General features: G+C 38.4%; 1 protein-coding gene across 1 annotated transcript; it reads right to left on the bottom strand.

Moving 5' to 3' along the window:
• Positions 1-434: 434 nt before the first annotated feature.
• Positions 435-18,932, bottom strand: osr1 (odd-skipped related transcription factor 1). Its single transcript, XM_067614518.1, has 3 exons — positions 18,570-18,932; positions 7,860-8,569; positions 435-593 (listed from the first exon to the last, which is right to left on the bottom strand). The coding sequence occupies exons 2-3, from the start codon at positions 8,540-8,542 to the stop codon at positions 461-463; spliced, it is 816 nt and encodes a 271-aa protein (XP_067470619.1). The 5' UTR covers positions 8,543-8,569; positions 18,570-18,932; the 3' UTR covers positions 435-460.
• Between the last annotated feature and the right edge of the window lie 3,382 nt (positions 18,933-22,314).

Below are 22,314 nucleotides of genomic sequence, written 5' to 3' on the forward strand. Positions count from 1 at the left end.
CTGTACAAAAATAACATTGGAATGTGATATTGAAAAGAAGGAAAATGTGGCTATGCTAACATGGCTTTGATCATTCTCAGTTGTTTATAAAACTTGCATAATAGTTGAGTGTCCCTTTTATAACATCTTTGGATTATAAGCTTTACAGCAAAGTATTTGGACTGAGCAGCCACAAGGTTTTTTTTTCTTAGGGTCCATTTCACATTCCACACATCCACTGGGTTCTCTGCCAAGTCAGGCTTTGATAACTAAGCATACAGATCTCCACTAAGGCTTATTTCTGTGCCATTTCTTTATGAATTGGCCGGTGAAATCTTTGATCTTAAGGAGTGTCCCCACAGAAGTGGAGGGCTTTGCCTCCAACAGCTGAGATGGAAAAGTCTTTAGTTGTTCTTTGACTATAATTGTCTTTGGCTGTGTTTTTCCAGTGTGCCTGTCCCTTCTCTGCTGGCAGAGTGAATCACTTGATCTTTGCTGGCTTTAGTTCCTTGACCTGCATGTGTAATGTTTTGTGGACAGCCAGAGTCCTGGACTGACAGAAGCCCTTCCCACACTCCTGACACTTGAAGGGCTTTTCTTTGGAATGAATGTACCTGCAGGTTGAAACACAACAGAGCAGCCAGTTATTTGGAAGAATGATTTCAGATTTCAGAACTTTATCATTAGTACTCTTCACTATTTCCATCTAGAATCTCCCGTCAGTCCTCTAATATCACTTTCAGAGCAATACAGTTGCTCAAACTGTCTATCATTGTGTCTGCGGCCCCAAGTTTATTGAGTTCTACTGAAGATGTAAATCTAAAAAAAGATATAGTTTCATTTTTCAAAAAGGTTCTGTAATTTATTTAAACAGCTTGTCACTGCAGTTTTTAGCAAACGTTACTCAAACAGGAAAATAGTGCATTTGTTGGGGATTATTTTCAGCAGCGGATTAATACATATTTGACGCTCTAGTGAGTATTTCTGGCAGCAGGATAGTGTGTGGGGGGTTGTATAAAAATAAACTACAGTGTGTTCATAGTAATGAAAGAACATGTCACCCAGTGCAACAGTGTGGCTCAATGATGTGTTTTTAATAGCTTTTGGACAACAGTGAAGCTCTATGACACAGAGGAATAAGATGTATCAGGCTTTGGATACACACATAATTGGAATGGTCTTTTAATCTTTTTATGGGATTTGTTAATGATAAGAAACATATTAGATATCACCAGACTTATCCTATAAGTGAATCTTCATTGTCATGGCTAAAAGAATAACTGCTTAGTTAGGCTTAAAGAAAGATGGTGGTTTGGGTTCAAAACAGCTGTTTTGTTAAGGGTAAGGAGCTTCCATCATCATGGTTAAAATAACTACTTGGCTGAGGATAGGGAACTATCATGGTTATAAGAGACCAAAGAACTAACATTGACTGTTTGTAGGAAACTGGAAACCAACAGCAGTGTTTTATGTTTGTTGTGTTGTTGTACAAATATTTCAGGGTGTATGACTGTTCTGGTAGACAAGGCAGTCATTATTCACATGGACACTAGAGAGGCATATGTCACATTTAGGCATCTGAACAAACCACTGATGCTGTTTCATTCAACAGTTTTTATGAATGTTTTCATTGTGTTCATTAAAAATTTAATACCTTTTTTTTGTCCTGTCTTTATGTTTTTGACTCAGTCTGGATTGATATGGGTCAGGCTGGATGGGGTAAGAGTTGTACCAAGCATGCACAGACAACTTCCAGACAAATCCCAGATAAGTTTTGAGAATCCACATGGTGGCAGGTTCTGTAGAAGCCTTATCACCTCCCTGCTGTGAGCGACTCAGCACGTTCCAAACCTTATCTAGGACGAGGCAAATTTTATAAAACATTCTTGATAATTCTGTCTGCCATCCTCCAATGTCTTATCCCCTATCACTGACTCTTTGTATGTGTATGAATGAGACAAATGGGATGTCAAGACACTGCACTGCACATCTGTGTAGTGTCTGTGGCTGCAGCGCATGTTTAGCTTTGGTCTAACCTGGCAGCCTCATTGTGATGACAAGACTTCAGCACCCCCAGGCAAAACTTTGTTTTACTCTCTGTTTTAACACACATTTAGATAGTTTGATTATATATGTTGGGTGATACGTAGTAGTTCTTTGTTGTTGAGAAGGTTTATGTGATCTGTGGCCTTCAATGTCATATCTTGGAGACTTTTAATTCAATTCAATTCAGTTAGTATTTCTAATATTTCCAACATCACCTGAAGGCAGAATAAAAAACTACAATACCAGATACTCTCTCCAGCTGGTCCAGAATGCTGCTGCACGTGTACTGACAAAAACTAAAAAAAGAGATCATATTTCTCCCATCTTAGTTTCGCTGCATTGACTTCCAGTAAAATCCAGAACTGAATTTCAAATCCTTCTCCTCTGCTGCAAAGCTCTTAATGGTCAGGCACCATCATATCTTGAAGAGCTCATAGTACCCTATTACCCCACTAACACTGTGCTCCCAGAATGCAGGCTTACTGGTGGTTCCTACAGTCTCCAAAAGTAGAATGGGAGGCAGAGCCTTCAGCTATCAGGCTCCTCTCCTGTGGAACCATCTTGCAGATTCGGTCTGCATGGCAGATACCTTCTCTACGTTTAAGAGTAGGCTTAAAACTTTCCTTTTTGATAAAACTTATAGTTAGGGCCAACCAAGCTTGCCTTGGATCAGCCCTTAGTTATGCTGCTATAGGCATAGACTGCCGGGGGACTTCCACTAATGCACTGAGCTCCTCTCTCCTCCTCTTCATCTGTATGTGTTCATTTACCATTAATGCATGTTATTAACTTGGCTTCTTCCCCGGAATTCTTTTTGCTTTCTCATCCGCGGGAAACCCCATGAACCGTGCTGACGTGGGGGTGTCCTTCTCCTGCTGCTGCTGCTGTTTTTTGTTGCTAGTCATGTATCTATTGTTATTGTTGTTGTTGTTGCTGCTGTTGTTGTTCTGCTTCTCTGTGTCCCCTCCCTTTCCCTCTCTTTCTTTCTCAACCCAAGCGGTCAAAGCAGATGGCCGCCCACCTAGAGTCGGGTTCTGCTTGAGGTTTCTTCCCGTTAAAGGGAAGTTTGTCCTTACCGCTGTCGCCAAGTGCTTGCTCATGGGGGAATTGGTGGGTCTCTGTAAATGAAGGAGTATGGTCTAGACTTGCTCTATGTAAAAAGTGCCCTGAGATGACTTTTGTTATGATATAAATAAAATTGAATTGAATTGAAATTGAATCGAACTTTGAACAATTGCACCATTGAACACTAATGTCAGCTCGAAATAATAAATAATAAGTCACTGATTTGACTTTGATTTGGAGACTGTTACATTGTTATGTTGACTTAGTCCCTAGTTATGCACAAAACAATTAGTCAGTGGGGTCTCAGTGAAAGCTAGAAAGTGCTTAAGCACATGCACACACAAGCACAACTCTATAGAACCAGCAGCCAGTCTACAACCAAACACTGAGAAACCAAAGAAACAAACTCCTACTTGTAAAATACAGAACCCTACAGCAACACACTAAATAGAACACACTGACCACTCAAATTATTTCCCAACATGTCTGGATAATGAAATCCTCCAATGTTAACAATTCAGCTGTCATTTAGTTTCATTACTGTGATCATTTAAACAATCTCACGTACCACGCCAATGAGATCTTCAAATTTCTTCTGCCTAATCAAATATTTTTTCACCCTGATCTCAGCTCGTAAACCTGCTGTTGCATGTCAGGTTACTGCTTACCCAATGTTGACTAATGACAAAGATGAGCACATATATATTAGGTACATGATGATTCAGAGTTTTTGACAAGTTTGGTATGCTGCTAATCAATTGCATAAACTTGATTTGCATTTCCTTTGTTTGAATAATTGTATTCTTTGCCAATTCAGTCTCACATAGAAATGTGTAATAGGTACGTTGGTCGTACCTATTACACATTTCTATTGGTCCTATTGGTCGTACCAATGAGATCTTCAAATTTCTTCTGCCTAATCAAATATTTTTTCACCCTGATCTCAGCTCGTAAACCTGCTGTTGCATGTCAGGTTACTGCTTACCCAATGTTGACTAATGACAAAGATGAGCACATATATATTAGGTACATGATGATTCAGAGTTTTTGACAAGTTTGGTATGCTGCTAATCAATTGCATAAACTTGATTTGCATTTCCTTTGTTTGAATAATTGTATTCTTTGCCAATTCAGTCTCACATAGAAATGTGTAATAGGTACGTTGGTCGACAGTGCAAAACGTATTAGTTTCACAATAACGACTCAAAGTCAAATTTGTGAGATGCCTACATTTTTTTGGCCTTTTCTTTTTTATTGGTCTGCATCCATGTCATGTGACTGTCAAGTTTCTGTCTGTTCAAACAAACAAAAAAATGGCATTCATTCATTTATTTCTTAGTGGAAAATGCAATACTTTAAAATAGCTTTGACATTAAAATGCATTTTGATTACATTTCTAGCGAGAAATGTGCAATTTATTTTCATAAATCATTCAGGGAATGTTATTTCATGTCTATTGTTTAGTTTGTCAGTTATTACTGAGATTTTTGCAGGCTTTCTATTGTTGCTATGGTTGCTGTTATTGCTGATACCTCGTAGTTGCATGTTGTTTTAAGCATTGTCTTTGCGTGTAGTTATCTGAACTGTTAGGTTATTTGTGTTATTTTATGTAACGGTTTGATGATGTTCTTTCAATAAAGAAACATAGATTTTAGATCGCCCCAGGAATTAATTGAATTTGACAACCATAATTTGAGGTTTTGCGATTGGCTGACCAGAGGACCTGTCCGGAAGTATTTTCCTCACTGTCATTGTGTTAAGGTTTTCTTTTAATGATATCTTTAACACACAAACACAAATGTGTCCTTGATAAAAGGGCTTCATTCCATTACAAATTGCCACCAGTCTGCTACAATCTGAATCCAAACACCACTATCTCTGTTAAGAAAAGGCGTTTTATAGCCTTTGATTGTAAAATGAGTCTTCTTCAATTAATATTGAGCCACGTCATCCAATAAAGCACTCCGACGTGATGTGTGTGCGTGTGTGTATGTGTGTATGTGTGTGTGTGTGCTTGCATTGGCTAATAAAATAGATTCTGATTGAATGGGTGACGTCATGCTGACATAAAATCACAAAACCAAGAATGATGAAGATACAAAAAAATCTCCAGAGTTGTGTAAATAGTAAGTAGCCTATGCTTGAATGAGAATGGGTTGGTCTATTCAGCCCTAACACTAACCCTAACCCGAGCACTTCGGGCCATCCTCTAAGGCTGTCAGCAGTATTGTAATCTCTGAAGGTGACTCATTTTGGTCACTATTGCCAAAAAAAATGAAAAAACAAACAAACAAACAAAAAGCTTCATACTGTGCTTTCAAAGTGCTCTCCTGGAATGGCTTGTGTCCATGAAATGAGAAAATTCAAACTTTGTCACAGAGCTAAACCAAATACATTGTTGAACCTTGACCTCGGTGCATGTTTGAAGGCTTATAATTCAGCAACAAAAGGGGCTACAAACATGAGTACAACATACAACATACAACAACTGGTGGCACTGTCAAAAATGGGTAAAATATGGTTAAAATTAATTTTCACCCATTTAACAATAAAGATATTGAAAATCTGATTACACAAATGTGTTTACCATCCCCTTAAACACTTCAGTGTACACTCAATTCAGTATTTACAACTTCCAATTCTAGGAAAAACACTAATGTTTTTTAAAAACTTGAATTTCCTAGAGCCATGCCATGCAGCTTGATACAAATCAGCACCACAGTTGTAGCTCTTCCGGTAGGGTTGCAATTGGGAAGTAAAAAGATATACTAAATATATCAAATATCTAGTACAGCCAAACCAGTAATTACACCGCATCTAGATGATCTATGGTAGCCTCTTAACATCCACCCTTTTTTTGGAATTTTTGTCTATTTGGCATACCAAAATGGAAAAGTTTGTAAAAGAGGCACAGTGAGGCCATGTATTAGGCTTCATTTGAAAGGTAACATCTTCTAGTTTCTGGAAATGTGCTTGTTTAGCATGTGCCTAAAACACAACCAAAACTACATCAGTTCAAATATGGCTTATATTATATATATTAAGAAAGTGTTTTTGGTCCTCATCTATAGTGAGTCATATTTGAATAACAATAACTAATAACTAGGGCATGCTTTATGCTAGAACTATGCAAATCACCACATACCTTCTAAATCTTGTCAACCACACCTGTATAAAATTCCATACCTCTAGACCACACCTTATCTATCTATGATCTAGGGAGTTTTTAGTTTGTGGTGCTGGTGTCCGTGAACCTCTCCAGAACGTCTCCAAGTGGCCAAATTGTGCCAACTGCTTTTATTCATTACTGTGTGATGCTAAGCTGCTTACAACTGGCTTAAGTGGGCTGCTGTGACCCGTTGGATGTTAAGAGGATAAGAAAAAGTTAAGATGTTGGTTTATTTCTGATATTTTAGCTAGTATTCTAGAGATGGGGTTTTGGACTGGTGTTCAGTGTTGGCATGAGTTATACATCTCTTAAAACTGTGTTTAAAGAGCTTGTTTGTTATGGATTCAAAATATTTGTTCAGCCACATCATGCATATATTACACTGCCTCCTGAATGCTTTCCAATATGTTAACAACTGCAGCAGATTAAAGGCTAACTTTCCTGCAATTAGAACTGATGTCTATGGTAACATACTTCTACTTCATAAGTCTATGTTAACCTTGGAAGAAACTGATCTGGTGCCAGGAACAGCACTATTTCTGGCATCATATTGTTGAGTTATCAAGGACATGTTTGTGTTTTTGTGTTGAGAAATGTTAAAGATATAATTAAAAGAAAATCTTAACATGGTGACAGTGCGGAAAATACTTCTGGGCGGTCCTCTGGTCAGCCAAAAGCAAAACTTCAAATTCTGGATTTCAAATTCATTTCATCCCTGGGGCGCTCTAAAATATATGTTTTTTATTGAAAGAATATCATCAGTTACATAAAATAACACAAATGACATAACAGCTACACAACACAAAGAAAATGATTCAGCAGTGTCCATAGCAACCACCATAGCAACAACAGAAAGCCTACAAATATCTTCGTAATAACTAACAACCTAAACATCATATACACCGATGAAGACCTGGTGAGGTCGAAAAGTTGCCTTTTTCAGTCGGTTATAAAGAGTTTGAGAGCTACAATGCAGTGTGCAGACACTCAGCTTTCTTCCTTCATTTTATCTATTGTCCTGCACCTGCCACATAAAAATACGATATGGGATGTGCACACATTTGCATCTCTTTGCTAGTTTGTATGAATCCAAACATGTATAAAGGTAAAGTGGGGGTTCAGATGCTATTCAATGATTCAACCATCACTTCATTTGAAGCATACGGACTACTTTATATTTCTGCTGGCTCCTCAAAAATCCAATCCAAAAATCCTATAACCAGTCTGTACAGTACATAATATTTCTAATAATCTCTGCACATGATATACATTAGTACACAGTAGACTGCTACCCAAGTAAACTAACAGGCTTAAAAGGAAGCACTTATCAGATCGTCCCTTCACAATATCAGAATCTGGTGGGGCTGAATTCTGTAGACAATCCAACAATCATGCCCAATTTACACAGTAATTGGTGGAGGTGAGAAAGTAAGGATGGGTTTGAACTTTCTCCTTTTTCAGTCTTCACTATGTCCACCACTTTTGTCTGTGGAGAACACCTCATATAAACTAGTCATTTCAAGTATACTGAACCACTCATTCAAGATAGTGTTCTCTATTTGATTTGACTTGACAGACTTAAATGAAGCCTGGTTCTCACCTGTGGTCCCGGAGGTGGTCCTGTCTTCTGAAAGCCTTGTGGCAGATATCACAGGTATATGGCCTCTCATCTGTGTGCGTCCGCTCATGGATCAACAGGTTGTAGGATTTGGTAAAATGGCGGCCACAGAACTTGCAAACAAACTCTTTCTTGGTCTTCGAGGGCAGCCGGCCTCGGCTGGACTTGCGCTCTGGTGAGGAGAGTTTGGTCACATCCAGAAGGCATCCCAGGCTGGCTGAGGTCGGGTGGTGAGATGAAGCCTGTGCGGCAGCAGCAGCAGCAGCTGCAACGCCCGTCATGCTGAGGTCCTCCGCCTTCAGGTGATCCTCCTGGGTGGCTGCTGCTGCCAGGTTGGCAAAGTCAAAGCGGGGCTTGTTCTTGGAGCTCTGCAGCAGCCCTCCTGAGTCTTGCTTGGGCTGCAGAAGGTGAGGGAAGATGGGGATGGAGGCCATGGAAGAGAACGGGGCAGGCAGCTTGGAGATGGTGCAGCGGGGCAGGGCCAAAGGCGGGTAGCCAAGTGTCCACTGGTGGAGGTGGATGGCATGCAGGGCACTGAAGCTGTAGATGCTGTGGAAGTGATCTGCTGGCAACTGGAGGCCTGTGGAGCTCTGGAGGAGGGAGTAGTTAGCCAGCTGGAGGGATGGATGGAGAGGGACTGGAGCTGGCAGAGTCTTGCTGCCCATGGCTTGACACAAAATCCAACAGGCTGTCTGGAAAAGACAGAAAACATTAGCAGATTAAAATATGTAACTATTGGGCCAAGTCACATTGATTCATTTATAATGCACATGCACGGGTACACGCACACAAAGTAACTGCAACTACAAGAAACCAAATTAGTTTGACAAATCAGGCTAGGCAAAAATTCAGATAACATTTTTATACGGATAACTGTACAAACCCCAGCTTACAGGATGTTGGTCAGTAATCAGATTTTTCCTCCTCTCTTCTCCCCTCACTGAGTACAAGAGCTTATATTTTACAAACTGACTACTTTTCAGCTGTGTAAACTTTAGTGGTGTTCAGAGAGCCAAGTATTTGTATTTGTATCTGTATTTATTGAGGCAGCAAAATTATTTGTATTTGTATTTGGAAAGAGGCTTAAAAATCTTGTTCTCGTTTTTATTACGCTTTTAATTTTAGAAAATTAGAGTGTCACAATAAGTGTTCATGAATAAACTACCTTACGAAGGAGGTCCCACACCAGGATTTGAACTGGTGTCTCCCAGATCATAGACGACTGTGCTGACTAATGAGCTAAAACTCTGCTTATCGCCTCACTGCAGACAGATCTCTACCTATTTATACACCCATAACACAGACACAGCACACTGTGTAATGTGTAAGGAAGAACTTCAAAGGTGATTCTTGCTTTGCACTTTTTATTTATTGCCTATTTTTTACAACCTAACTTTGTGGAAAGGAGAAGGGGAACAACAAGTTATGGAGTTTAAAATATTTGTATGAAACAAATATTCGTAAATAACCCACTATCTGTGCTACACAATTACATATTGTGTGTTTTGTTCTTTTAAACAAATGCTATTGGATATACACTCTGTCTGTTTAATGTTGCACAAGAATGAGTTTTGCCAACCTTTGCTCTGTAAAAAACTCCAAAATCCTTCAACCTTAACTAGCTATTGATATGGTGATTTTGCTTATAGCTATCTTTTTCCCTGACCCCACGGTGGTGCCCCATTATTATTAATTCTTATTAATCATTTCAATTGATTTTAATAATTAATAATTATATTTGGTAATCATTAATTATTGCTGATAGCCAAACCTGTACCCAAGGCCCAACACAACCCAGTCTCACATCAAAATGTGTAATAGCTATGTTGGTCCACAGCGCAAAATGTATTAGTTTCACAATTATGGCTCTAAAATTGTGAGATGGCTACATTTTTTTGGCCTATTCTTTTTTACTGGCCTGTGTCCACGTCAAGTTTCTGCCTGCAAAAACAAACAAAATGGCTGCCATTCATTTTATTCTCAGTGGAAATATTTTAAGATAGTTTCAGCATTAAAATGCCTTTTGATAACACTTCTAGCTAGAAATGTGCATTTTATTTCCATAATCTGTGTTCATTGAATGTATATGATGTTTAGTTTTTTTAGTTATTACAAAGGTTGTTTAAAGTCTCGCCAGAAAATTGTAGGAATGCAATGTTTTTGATCGTTGCTATGACGGTTGCTATGGACACTGCTGTCACTGAAACCATGTAGTTGCATGTTGTTTGAATCAATGTCTTTGTGTTGTGGAGTTATCTGAGCTGTTATGCTATCTGTGTTATTTTATATAACTTATTATATATTTCAATGAGAAAAGAAAAAAACAGAGTTTAGGGAAATGAATTGAATTTGAATTCAGAGAAATGAATTGAATTTGAAATCCAGAATTTGAAGCTTTGCGATTGGCTGACCGGAGGAGCCACTATCCAGAAGTATTTCCTCACTGTCACTGTGTTGAGGTTTTCTTTAAATTATATCTTTAACATTTCTCAACACAAAAACATGAAAGTGTCCTTGATAACCCAACAATACGATAGGTTAATATTATGGTCATCAGGACCAACGTAGCTTTAATGTGAGACTGGGTTGGCTGAGAAGATGGATATCACTTCCACGTCTGTGTGTCATGTACAGAGCTGGAGTTAGGATGTAGCATAAAGACTGGAGGCAGGGGGAGAAATCTCTCAAAATACACCTACCAGCACTTCTAAGACTCACTAATAACACTTTTCACACAGCAGACATCCGTGTTTAATGTGTGTTTGATCCGTGTTGGACAAATTCATGAGACAGCTGTGACAGAGTTGGTTAAATGACATTATACCATTGGTATCATTTAAATTATTGCCATTCCTGGTAGCAACGCTAGGTCATCAAAACCGGGCAGTGTGTGACCCTGGTTGAGAGGAGGTTGGCTGATGCAGGTTGAACCATGCAGACAGACCCCCGACGCAGGCTTGAACCACCACACTGTCACTGTGTCAGTCTTATTTGTTGAATCCATAAAACAGAAAAAAGAGCTTCCGGGAATCTTGTGGTCCCAGTGTGGTTGCCAGGTTTGGTACCATCATATCTGTGCAGAGAGACCTAAACCAAAACTCAGACAGGTCTGGGTTGCCAGACCATGGCCCGTTTCATGAGAGCTATTTGCGAGCAATGCTGATCCCCAATGGTGCCAATATTTTGTTTCACAAATGATCATTTGTAAACTGCAGATACATTTGCCAGTCTGCAGTCTCATTGTCCTCATGCTGGATTTGTTAAATGTGTCAAAATTAATGCAAGGAAGAAGTTTTCTCATGTTGAAAGTTACAGTTTGCACGTTGCAAATTTGGTGAAACCAGCCCCAGTATAGCCAGTGGCACTGAACAGAAGTACTGGGCAGCTGGATAAACTATTGGTCATCAAGAATTACAATAGTTTCAGCATGAAACTAACCAAAAAACACACATTTGATAATAATTTTTACATGTCCGCTTTTGTATGGATTAAACAAACAGGATACATGTTAATCAGTGAGCTTTAGAGGTGTTGATAGGTGTGTTTTTGAACTTTGGACAGAGCCAGGCTAGCTGTTTTCCCCTGCTTCCAGTCTCTATGCTAAACTAGGATAATACATCCTGACTTCAGCCCTATACTTAACACACAGACATGAGATTGAAATAAAAGAAAGTGAATGCTCTGACAGCACAGAAGCACTTTCACAGGGAAACCACATTCCTTGTACAGTACATCACAACATAATCATTGATGGCATCAATGTTGAGATTTGTGTGTTTCTGATTCTTAAATGAATAACATCCATCCACCAGAACATTGTGTGAATAGTGGGTAGGTTATTCTAGGAGTCTACTGGAAGGTTGACTGAGGTATTTTAAGGGATGGGAAGGTATTTAATTAAAATGTTTTTATGTTGTAACTTGGACTGCAACTTTAATTGATACAAATATTTTTAATGTCATGATGAAATCCATTGAAATGTTTGATATGTAAATTACTGCAGTACCCACTCCCATCCCTACCTTCCCAGAACCCCGGTGTTTCCACACACCCAACACAACAACACACACCTCTACCTGGGGCCAAAACACATCCAGCCCAGCCTGCTGATAAAGCTGTTGAAGTGGGACTCCTTGGCCCATGCTGGAACCACAGATCAAATGGCAAATAAACTACTTTTAATATGATTAGTCAATGAATTAATTGCAGGTCTGGAATAGGACGCAAGTTCCCTGCATGAAAGGATTAAACATTACATGCCCATCAACAACCCAATCTCCTCCAATTTAGAATTAGAAAAATTAAAAGATAAATAATGCCACTGCAAATTGTGTTTTTATTATTACACTTTAACCCAAACACTCTGCAGGTTAGATTATTTATTTATTTGGTTTGAAAGGATTCCACTTGGAAAAGATCTCCCTCTACTACTGCAAAAACCTCTGGTATGGTCCTTTAAAGTTGAATAGTTTATATTGATTATAGATTTGGGTTTAGAATAACAGCAAAGATAGGGATTAGAGATCAAACCAACACTAACGGTCTTTACAAGTGTACTAAAACACTAAGGCAAATGTGTGTGTACGTGTGTGGTAAATTTGTCAACGAAGGTGAACACAAAACAATAGCAGCATTAACACACACACACAGACGCATCAGATAGAAAGACAGTAGTGTGTGTGTGTGTGTGTGTGTGTGTGTGTGTGTGTGTGTGTGGGTGGGTGTTTCCTGTTCCCAGAAACATGCCTGGGGCTGTTGAGGGCAGCGAAACAGAATGACAGCATTCAGCCAGAGAAATACCTGTGAGCTGTTAAATCAGGTTTGATAAGCAGAAATAACAATAGACAATAATGTATCTTTGTCTGAGGCAGACAGTGATGGACGGGAGCCACAGCAACCACAAGTCCCTGTTCAGAGTCAACACTCCTCCCATCTCATCATCTCATACAGCAGGTCTGTTTACTGACACGGTTGCATCACAGATGCACATTTACTCTGCTGCTGGAACACATTCTCTACTTTTTACTTCATTACAACACTCATCTAGTGGCTATAATTACCAGAGTACATTTATTCAACCACTATACATAAGTACAGTTTTGAGGAACTTTATACTTTATACTTCTACTCCAACACATTTCAGAGAGACGTACTTTTTACTGCAGTAAATTTATATGAAAGCTACTTTTCAAATGAACACTTTTATCTAAATCATGCACTAATAACAATGTTCTAAAATGCAGTATGATACACTGATACAGATTAAACTACTCAACAAAGTATAATGTAGTTAAAATGATCTAAAACCTCTTTAGGTTTCCCTGGACAGTGCTTTGTGCTGAGCTGTGATGGAGGAATAGTAATACAAAGATGGATTTTCATACTAAAAAGACTGTGACTTAAAATATCAAGATATCAAACTTGACTGACGTACTCAGGCTGCTGAAACTTCATATTAACATCAGCTAAACTTTGGACTGTATTTAACACGAACTGTGGATTGCGGTCACTTCCATCGAAAATCTCTTTAGAGCCAGTACGAACAAGAGGAATGACTACAGCAAGCGAAACCTGTTTCAATGTACATATGGTTACCTGACTGTTGTTTTAAGACAGAGCAGAGAAAAATATGAAGACTGAAAAATTATGAAAACAAAGATTGCATAAAGTTATAAAAGAGATATACCTAAGGGCATATATAATGTATGGATAACATAATAACAATTTTAAAATGTCAATTTTTCAAAATCAGTATATACTTGTCCTGTTACTTGAGTCATTTTCCATTGCGGTGTTGCTGTTTCTACTTCAGGGCAGGATGTCATTACTTCTTCCACCTCTGTTCACAGAGCAGTTTAGTGAAACTAACACATCTGTAATCATAACCTGAATAAACACAGTTATGTTTTTTCTGTATTTCAACTCACTCATTAGCAGATCCATAATTTATGATAATGGATTTATGAGTTGTGACAAGTTAAAAGACCACTTTATCAAGCATGTCTGAGGCAGAGGGATTTTCTTTTTCTTTTTCTGAGAAAGTGAAAACAATGATGATTACAAATTAACCTTATGATCCACAGTGGCTCAAACATTGTTCAAACTTTGCATCCTTGCTTTATTTTAAATCCCAGAATTTCCAAAGATATCAATAATGCCACGCTGACCTTGGGCTACATGTGTTTAAAGTGATCCACAAGACATGTGAATATTTCCATGTGATGTAATAATGGAGCCATTGAACATTTCGCTCAGTGTAAACATCACAGCTTAGATACAGTATGTAAGATTTAACAATGTCGTGTTATGGATTCATTTATTTCTTCTATTTTATTTTTTTGTGACTTTAAAATTATTAAAGAAATTTTGAGGGGCGGTCAGGTTTCACATCATATAAATATTAGTTTTATTTGTTAGAAATAACAAGCAAATCCTTAATATAATTAGTATTAATAATATTAAATAACAATGGCATTGATTAATAAACGTCTAATAATAATATTAGGAATGCACGAATTAATGAGAGAATAAATACAAGTGGAATTCAATGCATGAATCAGTGGATTTAAATACACACTAAGGGCAGATGTTGAAGTCAACTTGTGAAGTCACTGCTGGAAGGAAACATTTTTGAAGTTACTTTGTTGGAGGAAAACCTGGTATCTCCAGAGTTGATCAGTATGTAAGAAAAACTGTTCCATTATACGCTTAAGAAGAATGTATTTTGGTGGTAGTACAATTGGAATTTTAATTAGTTTGCAACCGTAAGAAGGTAAATAACTTCACATCTGTACAGAGGGGGAATGTGATGCCTTAACATTTATATTGATACAATAAGCTCAGTTCAAGTCAACTCGGTGAGATTCTTCTCACTTTAAGATTATTCATAATTTGCAGAACGTTGTTAGAATGTTATCTTGTAGTAGAGGTGAAAGAATCTAAAGTTAACTATACAGGGATAGAGAGTAGTGTTTGCAGCTGAACACATTTAATATAAAATGTAGTAAATAAGAAAAATAAGAAATGCCTAAACCTCCAGCCTGAGGCTGGGCTGCTCATCCACTAAACTGGATGAAGTAGTTGTAATGAGGAGCAGTGAAGCTCAAACAGACCCCTGTGGTCTGAGCCTTTCTGATCATGACGCAGAAGTAATTGACTTTTACTTAGGAGGTCATTAGAGGAGATAAGTGCTGTGCTGCTGAGCCTCTGCTCAACTTTAACCCTTTGATGGTATGCATACCAGGGGCCTCCAGACCCATACAGCCATGTGGCCCTCTGCTATGGTCAGGACTGTGAGATTCAGCACCTCAGAGGGCCTTGCTGAGGTGATCAAGATGCTCCATCTAAACTTGATCTGGCTGGGTCCAGTAGACACGTCAGACCGGGAAGTTATTAAAGGATGTGAACTTTTCCTCTTCTACAAAAACAAGCAGGTCCAACTAAGTGCAAACTATTTAAAACACATCCTGCAAACATTAATAACACTAAGATCATGTCCTCAGAGTTTTTCTATTTGTGATTTTGAGGGGGGGTTAGTGGCCTGGTGGAGTTAACATTCTACAATTAAAATCTTACACAGTGTTTTCTACACTGATTCCAGTATTTTTTTGACTCAATATATTTAAAGTCGACCACTTTATGCCAACTAAATAAACAAAAAATAACTAAAAGCTGTAGTAAAATAATATGGGGAAATATTACATTAAAAGTCCACCATTCCATTTTACATCTAGTAAAATATTAGTACACAAATAACTCAATCTGAACTATGACACAACAACATGCAAAGTATTTTAATGTTTGAAGTGGCTCATGTAATGGCTCAACTAATTCAGGTACTTTGTTTCACAGTTTAAACCAGTGGTTAACAGCCATTTTGACATGTGACCCCTTAAAATCACAGGTTATGATCTGAATATGGATATGATTTTTGAGCAGATCTCAGATTATTTTATTTGAAGGATTTTTTACAGCCTAGGGGAATAAAGGTGTCCAATATTTCACAAGCAAAAAACAAAAACACAAACAAATGAGAGAAAAGTCTGAAAGAAATAAACATAGTTTTGAATGACATAATTTCTTTCTTTAAACATCTTGGGATCCATTGGATTTATCTGGTGACCTTGAGGGGGGTCTTTACCCCCAAGTTGGGAACCACTGGTTTAAACAATGAGCCTGGATCAGATTTTATAAGAATCTGTTGAAAAGACAAATTAGTAACTAATTAAATAAATATAGTAGAGAAAACAGTTGAATAACTGTAAAGCACAAAGTTTTACAAAGTACCAGCACTTGAAGTGCAGGGACCCACTAAATGCACGGAGGATAAGATATTGTTATTAGGATCCTTGTGATAACTTTGAGTATTAGGCATGTAAGTTGACAGATTTCAGTTTTGGGGCAACATCTGTCCTTTTTCACATAAATTTCTGCTGATTTCTGCTTCTTGCTCTCTGTATTTATTTTAAAAACTATGTGCAACCAAGTTACGGTCCCTCCAGCTGAGATACAGAGCGAGCCACACCTTCCTACAACTTGTTAGTATGTTGTGTCCTCATTATGTAGTACACTACGTGATCCTTATTTTCATATCTTGGCATTGATAATAACAGAGGGTCACAGAGGTGTGCTTAGATATCTGGGCCCCCTGACGACAGCTCCCTTGAGGCCCGAACCATTAAATATCTACAGTCCCTGGAAGCTCAGGGTACTGAGGTTGAAGCAGTTATTTAGGGTTTACTGCCCCTATATGGCAGACATACTCATTTTACCCTGCCGCTCAAAGGTTTTAATCCAGCCTTCATCAGAATGCAGCACTGACTCAATCTCACACTGTAACAGTCACCACAGGCACAATCATCTGCATGAGCTAACAATGAATCTGCATTTGCAGGTAAGACAAATAAATAAATACATGCAAGCTAACTGCATGTTTTTACAATACAACATGTTAACACTGAAAAAAATAACCTTTCAAATTGAATTTTTGCCTGTAATTGTGTTCTATTTTCTTCAAACAAGAAAAAAAAAATCTGCCAATGCGGATTATTTCATCCTGTTTCCAGTGATACGTATTTTTCAAGTATTTTCTAACATCAAGTCTGATTATTTTTAGGACAGAAATGACTTGATAAAATGGACCTCTTGCTGTGTAACTTCCATGATCAATAGATATTGTATTCTCAATCTAAAACAAATAAAATAGCAGCAGTTGGGATTTCCATTAAATAAGGTAATTTGTGGTGTATTGCATAAGCACATTTCATTGTATAGGCCTACTTCCACTAAACATTTCAGAGGGACATTTTAATTCCTTCTACATTAACACATCAATAATAATAATCCAATAATATAATATAACCGTCTGAAAGGGACATAATTACATGTAACTATATTTAACTGATAATACTAAAAATCAGTGTGATGTAGCACAGTGTGGTGTCTACTTTTACTTCGGTGAATAATCCTCTTTGAGTAACATTTAAATTAGATTTAGATTAAATTAGATAGACATTTAGACTTGTCCACCACCCTGCCTGCCTCCACACGGGGAAGCGGTGCTTGCTGCCCTGCCGGCAGCGCTCATGCTCAGCGCGGATAAGTCTACCATGATCTGGTCTCCATGAGCTGTGGTGATGAATAAAGGCCACAGGGTTTGACCCGTCACACCTGCCTCACAGACCTCTAATCTGGTGCATGTTGACTTTATTCGATCCCGGGTCTCATTAAACGGAGCAGCATCATTAAGTAGTGACACAGGAAGGGAGAGCGTCACCACACCGAACACAGAACCAAGGTGTTATAACTGCGAAAGCGGAGCTGATTTCTTCCTTCTTGTTCGTCACGGATGCCTGTGGTGATGTTTATTCGGATGTGCTAATTGTTCAGCTTTTATCTGTAGGCTATATAAATCTTTGTTTAACGCTGCACTGAACTGAGGTTCATCAAAGCGGGTTAACGATTTGCGGACGGAGATTAATAAGCGAATCCAACGAGCCAAAGGAAATAAAAAACAAGAGATTTTTCCATCAGAATTTCAACTTTCACTCCTGTCAGTCTGACCTCTGTAGAAATATTTCTATTAATATGTAACTCATAGCCGTTCGCTGATCATAAACAAAATTGTCTTTGGAGTTTTGCTTGCAGAAACAGATGAACAAGCATTTTTAAAATGAGATGTGTCATACCTGAGGTCTCACGTTCTTACATATGCACAATAAAACTATTCTGCTAGTTTATAGTGAATCAATTGAAAACAAAAATCTGAGACCAAACTTGGAAAAGTGGAAAAATGTAGATTTTTCAGCGCAAAAATCTTTTTTATTAAAATAAAAATGCATTTTGTCATCACTGAAGCTTCAATATGTGAAGGAAATCAGTGCTGATGTTGACAATAGCATAAATGCAATGTAATTATTTTAAAGAACTGAATAAAGTACACCTGCTGCACTATTCTCCCTGAAAATCCAAAACCTTCATCTACTGTAGCTACAGTTTTTATGGGTTGTAATCATATTTTTTAAACAGAATATTTTAAAAATGTAAAATATTAGGCTACAATATTAGGCGTGCTGTTCGCGCTTCGTTTTAAAATCTAAATAACTCACAAAGCTCTGTTCCTTCACTGTCTGGATGCTGCAGTGGATTTTGTTTCATTTTCATTGAAAATATAAAAACAAAGTGAAGACTTACCTATTTCAAATATATATATATATATATATATATATATATATATATATTAATTCCTGTCGGTTCCGTTTGTGTGAGCTCCCTGAATAGCCTTGTTTTCGGGGTGGATGAGTTAATGGGACGACCGGAGTGGCAGCATTTTCCCTCCGCTGCTGCGGGTTTCCTCCGGTTTGAGCTCAGAGAAGAGGCTGAGATGTCAGGCACGGCGGTGTGGTGGTGTAGCTGTGGTATTGGGACGCCTGTTCGTTCCACTGTTCCGCGCTCTCAGCAGCCGTCGCCTCTTTATTGAGACTCCTACTGATGCGTCACTCCGCCAGCCCACATACAATAGGTACAGCACAATACATCAGGATACAGAACATTACTGCTGCTATGCTATACGATCCTCAGGCGGGGGTGGTCTTGTCTTGCGTTATGTGGTATTGTTTCATGTGCATGGGACACTGGACAGGACGTGGGTACACGAAGTGGTGCGAATAGGCTGTTAATCATTTTTACCATTCACTATAGTGTAGCAGCCCTTGGCGCTGTGCTGCATGCCCCCTAATGATAGTGAAAAAACAAACAAAACAAAACGTGGATATCACACGTGAAATACACATTTCACACATGATTGAACATTGCATTTCACATGTCAGTTATCAATAGCAACATCAACAACAATAATAATAAAGGTTACATTATTAGTTATCATTTGAAATATATCTTATTTGTAATGAAAATATGAAAAGAAACATCATAACTCACTGCAAGAGTAGTTCCCAACATTTTGACCTCTTGAAAAGACACAATGTCAGTTTGCTTGTAAATGCACAATAGGAGCACTTCAAACAAAGGGTGGTTATTTTATTTGAAGTTCTATTTTATTTTGAGTTTTAGAATCCTGAAGACTATCCAGTATTTCACAGGAAAAAAGCAACTCCTCTGACTTTAGAGAAAAGTCAGAGAAAATAAACTTACATTCGTATAAGAGGAATGTAGATTTTTTTCTTTCTTATCCCTTTAGTAATCTTGTGACCCTGCACATTTATCTTGGGATCTATTGTGGGGGCAACTCCCAGGTTAGGAATAGTTGCATTAGAATAACCATAGCAGACAGGAGGTGTGAGTTGTTTCCTTTACAAGTAATGTGACCAGTGGAGAGGACTCAGTGTCCCCAAATGTTAACAGGGCATTGAAGTTAACGTAAAGGATAGTTATACAGGATAATAGCTTGCGGTGTTCATGTAGTGAACAGCCTGCAGCAACAATGAGTTTCAGTGAACAAAATCTGCCATCTGCTGGAGAACTTTTTTTAAGCAAATCAACTTCATCCTGACTTTTAATCCATCTGCTGTAGTTGTGACACTGGTTTTCAAAGCTGTGGTTTTCATGATCAGCCCAAACATGAGTGTACAAGTGGTGAAGGAAACAAACTGATTCTGCATTATATGACTAAAATGGCATAAAGTGGATTATCTTGGTTTAGTGTACCCTGCTGTTATTTTATGAGAATTTAGGCAGGACTTGTTCACATTGCATAGCAGTGCCAAATTTATGAGTACAACCAAAGTAATCCATCAGAGAAGCTGTCACAGAAGCCCAGCTAACACTCTGTCTATGAGCAGTGCAACACAGTGGCCAGACATCGTTTACACTGTGTAAGGTAGAAAAGGAATACACACTATAAAGAATGGTTCTGGTGTTAGTGCCCACACAGACACACACATCATGTACATACACACAGCACAGCACATCAAGACTCACTGAACCTCCTCTGAAATTATATTTACAGATCACTTACATACACTGTACCAGCTGTTTACATCATTTCAGCTGTAATCCAAACACTCAGCAGCCAGAAGGAAACGGCTGCCAGCACATCCAAAATACATCAGGCCCTCAGCTCTCTGGGTTTCATTTTGTTGTTATATGGTTGGAGTTTGGTTTGCGTGGTTTAATGCAAATGGAATGGAATGTAAAAAAAAAATCAAAAGCAACAACCCCTGTAAAAATAACAATAATAATGTATAATAAAGTAATGTATACTTTTTATGAATAAGAAAATTCACTCTTGACCTAGTAAATAGTAATTATTTTGACAAAATAATTGTGACTCAAGGGCCCAGTTGGACTCCCTTGTGTCTGTAGGGATATTTAGCCAGAGTCAGAAGGAGTCAGCACTAACCATAAATATCCAACACCTTAAAGGCCCTGAGAAATTATTTTCTCAATCAGTGTCTCACTATGACTGATGGATCTTACATGAACACGCTATTTTCTGCCAAGGTTTTAACAGTTTTTAGTATTTTACATAAGGGATATTTGTATTTCTGTTGTTTTTCTCTGCGCTCTTCCCAGTGGTTAGAGGTGGGTACTCAATTACTCAGTTAGAAAATGGTTATGTCAAGTATGACTTTGATCCAATCAGGATTTAGCAACATTTGAACCACCAGTCGGTGGATTGTTTGGTCACTGTCAATCAAATCTGATCAAACCACACAGCACGAATGAAACAGAGTGCCTGAGTTTTGTAGGATTAAACTAAAAAAAGGTGTGATGTCACCCGTTGGTTTGCATTGAAGCTGGTTTTCCCTCTGGAGCCAGGACCTTTCACATAAGGAGTGTGGGAAGTTGCCTTTCATGCTCTGGGAAACACCCCACTAACTTGAACCTACGTTACTGCTAGCTTACTGGAAACACTGAGCGCTACACACTAGGGCAAATGTTAGCTACTTTAGCTACATTATGGTAACAGGGCTGGTATCATAATCAAGTAACATTAAACTTAGTGAAATATTGTGACGGTAGTCTGACTCATTGCAGATGAGACAAATGTTTATCACAACTGTCAATCAATGCCCACACAGCGGACATCAAAGCTACTATACATCTTCAAATCTTATTAACGGAGCAATATTTTCCAAAATGACCACCAGCACACTTATTTGAGGGCAATTCAGTTAGATACTGACTTAGCATTTCTAGAGAGAAGTTGAAGCTTTTTGAATGGGAGTCAGTTGGAGCATCTAGCAGCTGTTGGTGGTATTACACTTTGAGCTACTTCCACATTGGCTTCAGCCTCAAGCCATGGTAGTTGCTGCTTGTTTGTAACTGTTTTGGAAGGCCCAGACAAATAATGTTGCCCTGTTGAGAGTGGCCTTAGATAATAAAACGCTTATGTGTTGTTTTGGACAGCAGTTACAAATTACATGTTTTGTTTTTTAAGTTGGAGGACTTGTTAAACATAAAATATTTATAACACCTATGGATACAGACTACGCAAAGCTCACTAGCCTAAAGACTTGCCATTTTCAAGCTAACACATTTTGGAAGTGGTAGCTAGACTTTGTTTCATGCTAACCCACCAGAAGGTGGTTGCTAAAATGTGATTCATAGGGTATTGTTAAGTAGTAACCAAGGTGTTGGGTATGCTACGGTATTGCTGCCAGCATGCGTCAGCGTTGTGTGCACCTGTCAGAAGTGCTGTCATAATTTGACATTTTATCCCATTTTTAAGCCACATTTTACATTAGACTTTTATGTCCCAGCTGTTTTATCCATACGTTTTATCCAGGCATAAGGTTTAAGTTATTAGGTGCTCAGATTTTAAGCTTCATGTTCGCGGTTGGAACAGCTGGCCGGCACAAATCTGGCTTGTTTTTAGCATTTTTTAGCACTCGGAGCTAACTTAGCAACAGAGTCTGCAATTGCCGGGTGTCAAGATGACAGCAATCTGGAGCCTAATCACTGCAGTGGGTCTACTTGG

This window comes from Thunnus thynnus, chromosome 16, assembly GCF_963924715.1.
Source record: "Thunnus thynnus chromosome 16, fThuThy2.1, whole genome shotgun sequence".
Classification (NCBI taxonomy): domain Eukaryota; kingdom Metazoa; phylum Chordata; class Actinopteri; order Scombriformes; family Scombridae; genus Thunnus; species Thunnus thynnus.

Coding starts and splice junctions, on each gene's coding strand:
- osr1 (XM_067614518.1), bottom strand. CDS start 8,542: ATGGGCAGCAAGACTCTGCCAGCTCCAGTCCCTCTCCATCCATCCCTC. Junction 594..7,859: donor GACCACCTCCGGGACCACAG/GTGAGAACCAGG, acceptor TTCAACCTGCAG/GTACATTCATTCCAAAGAAA.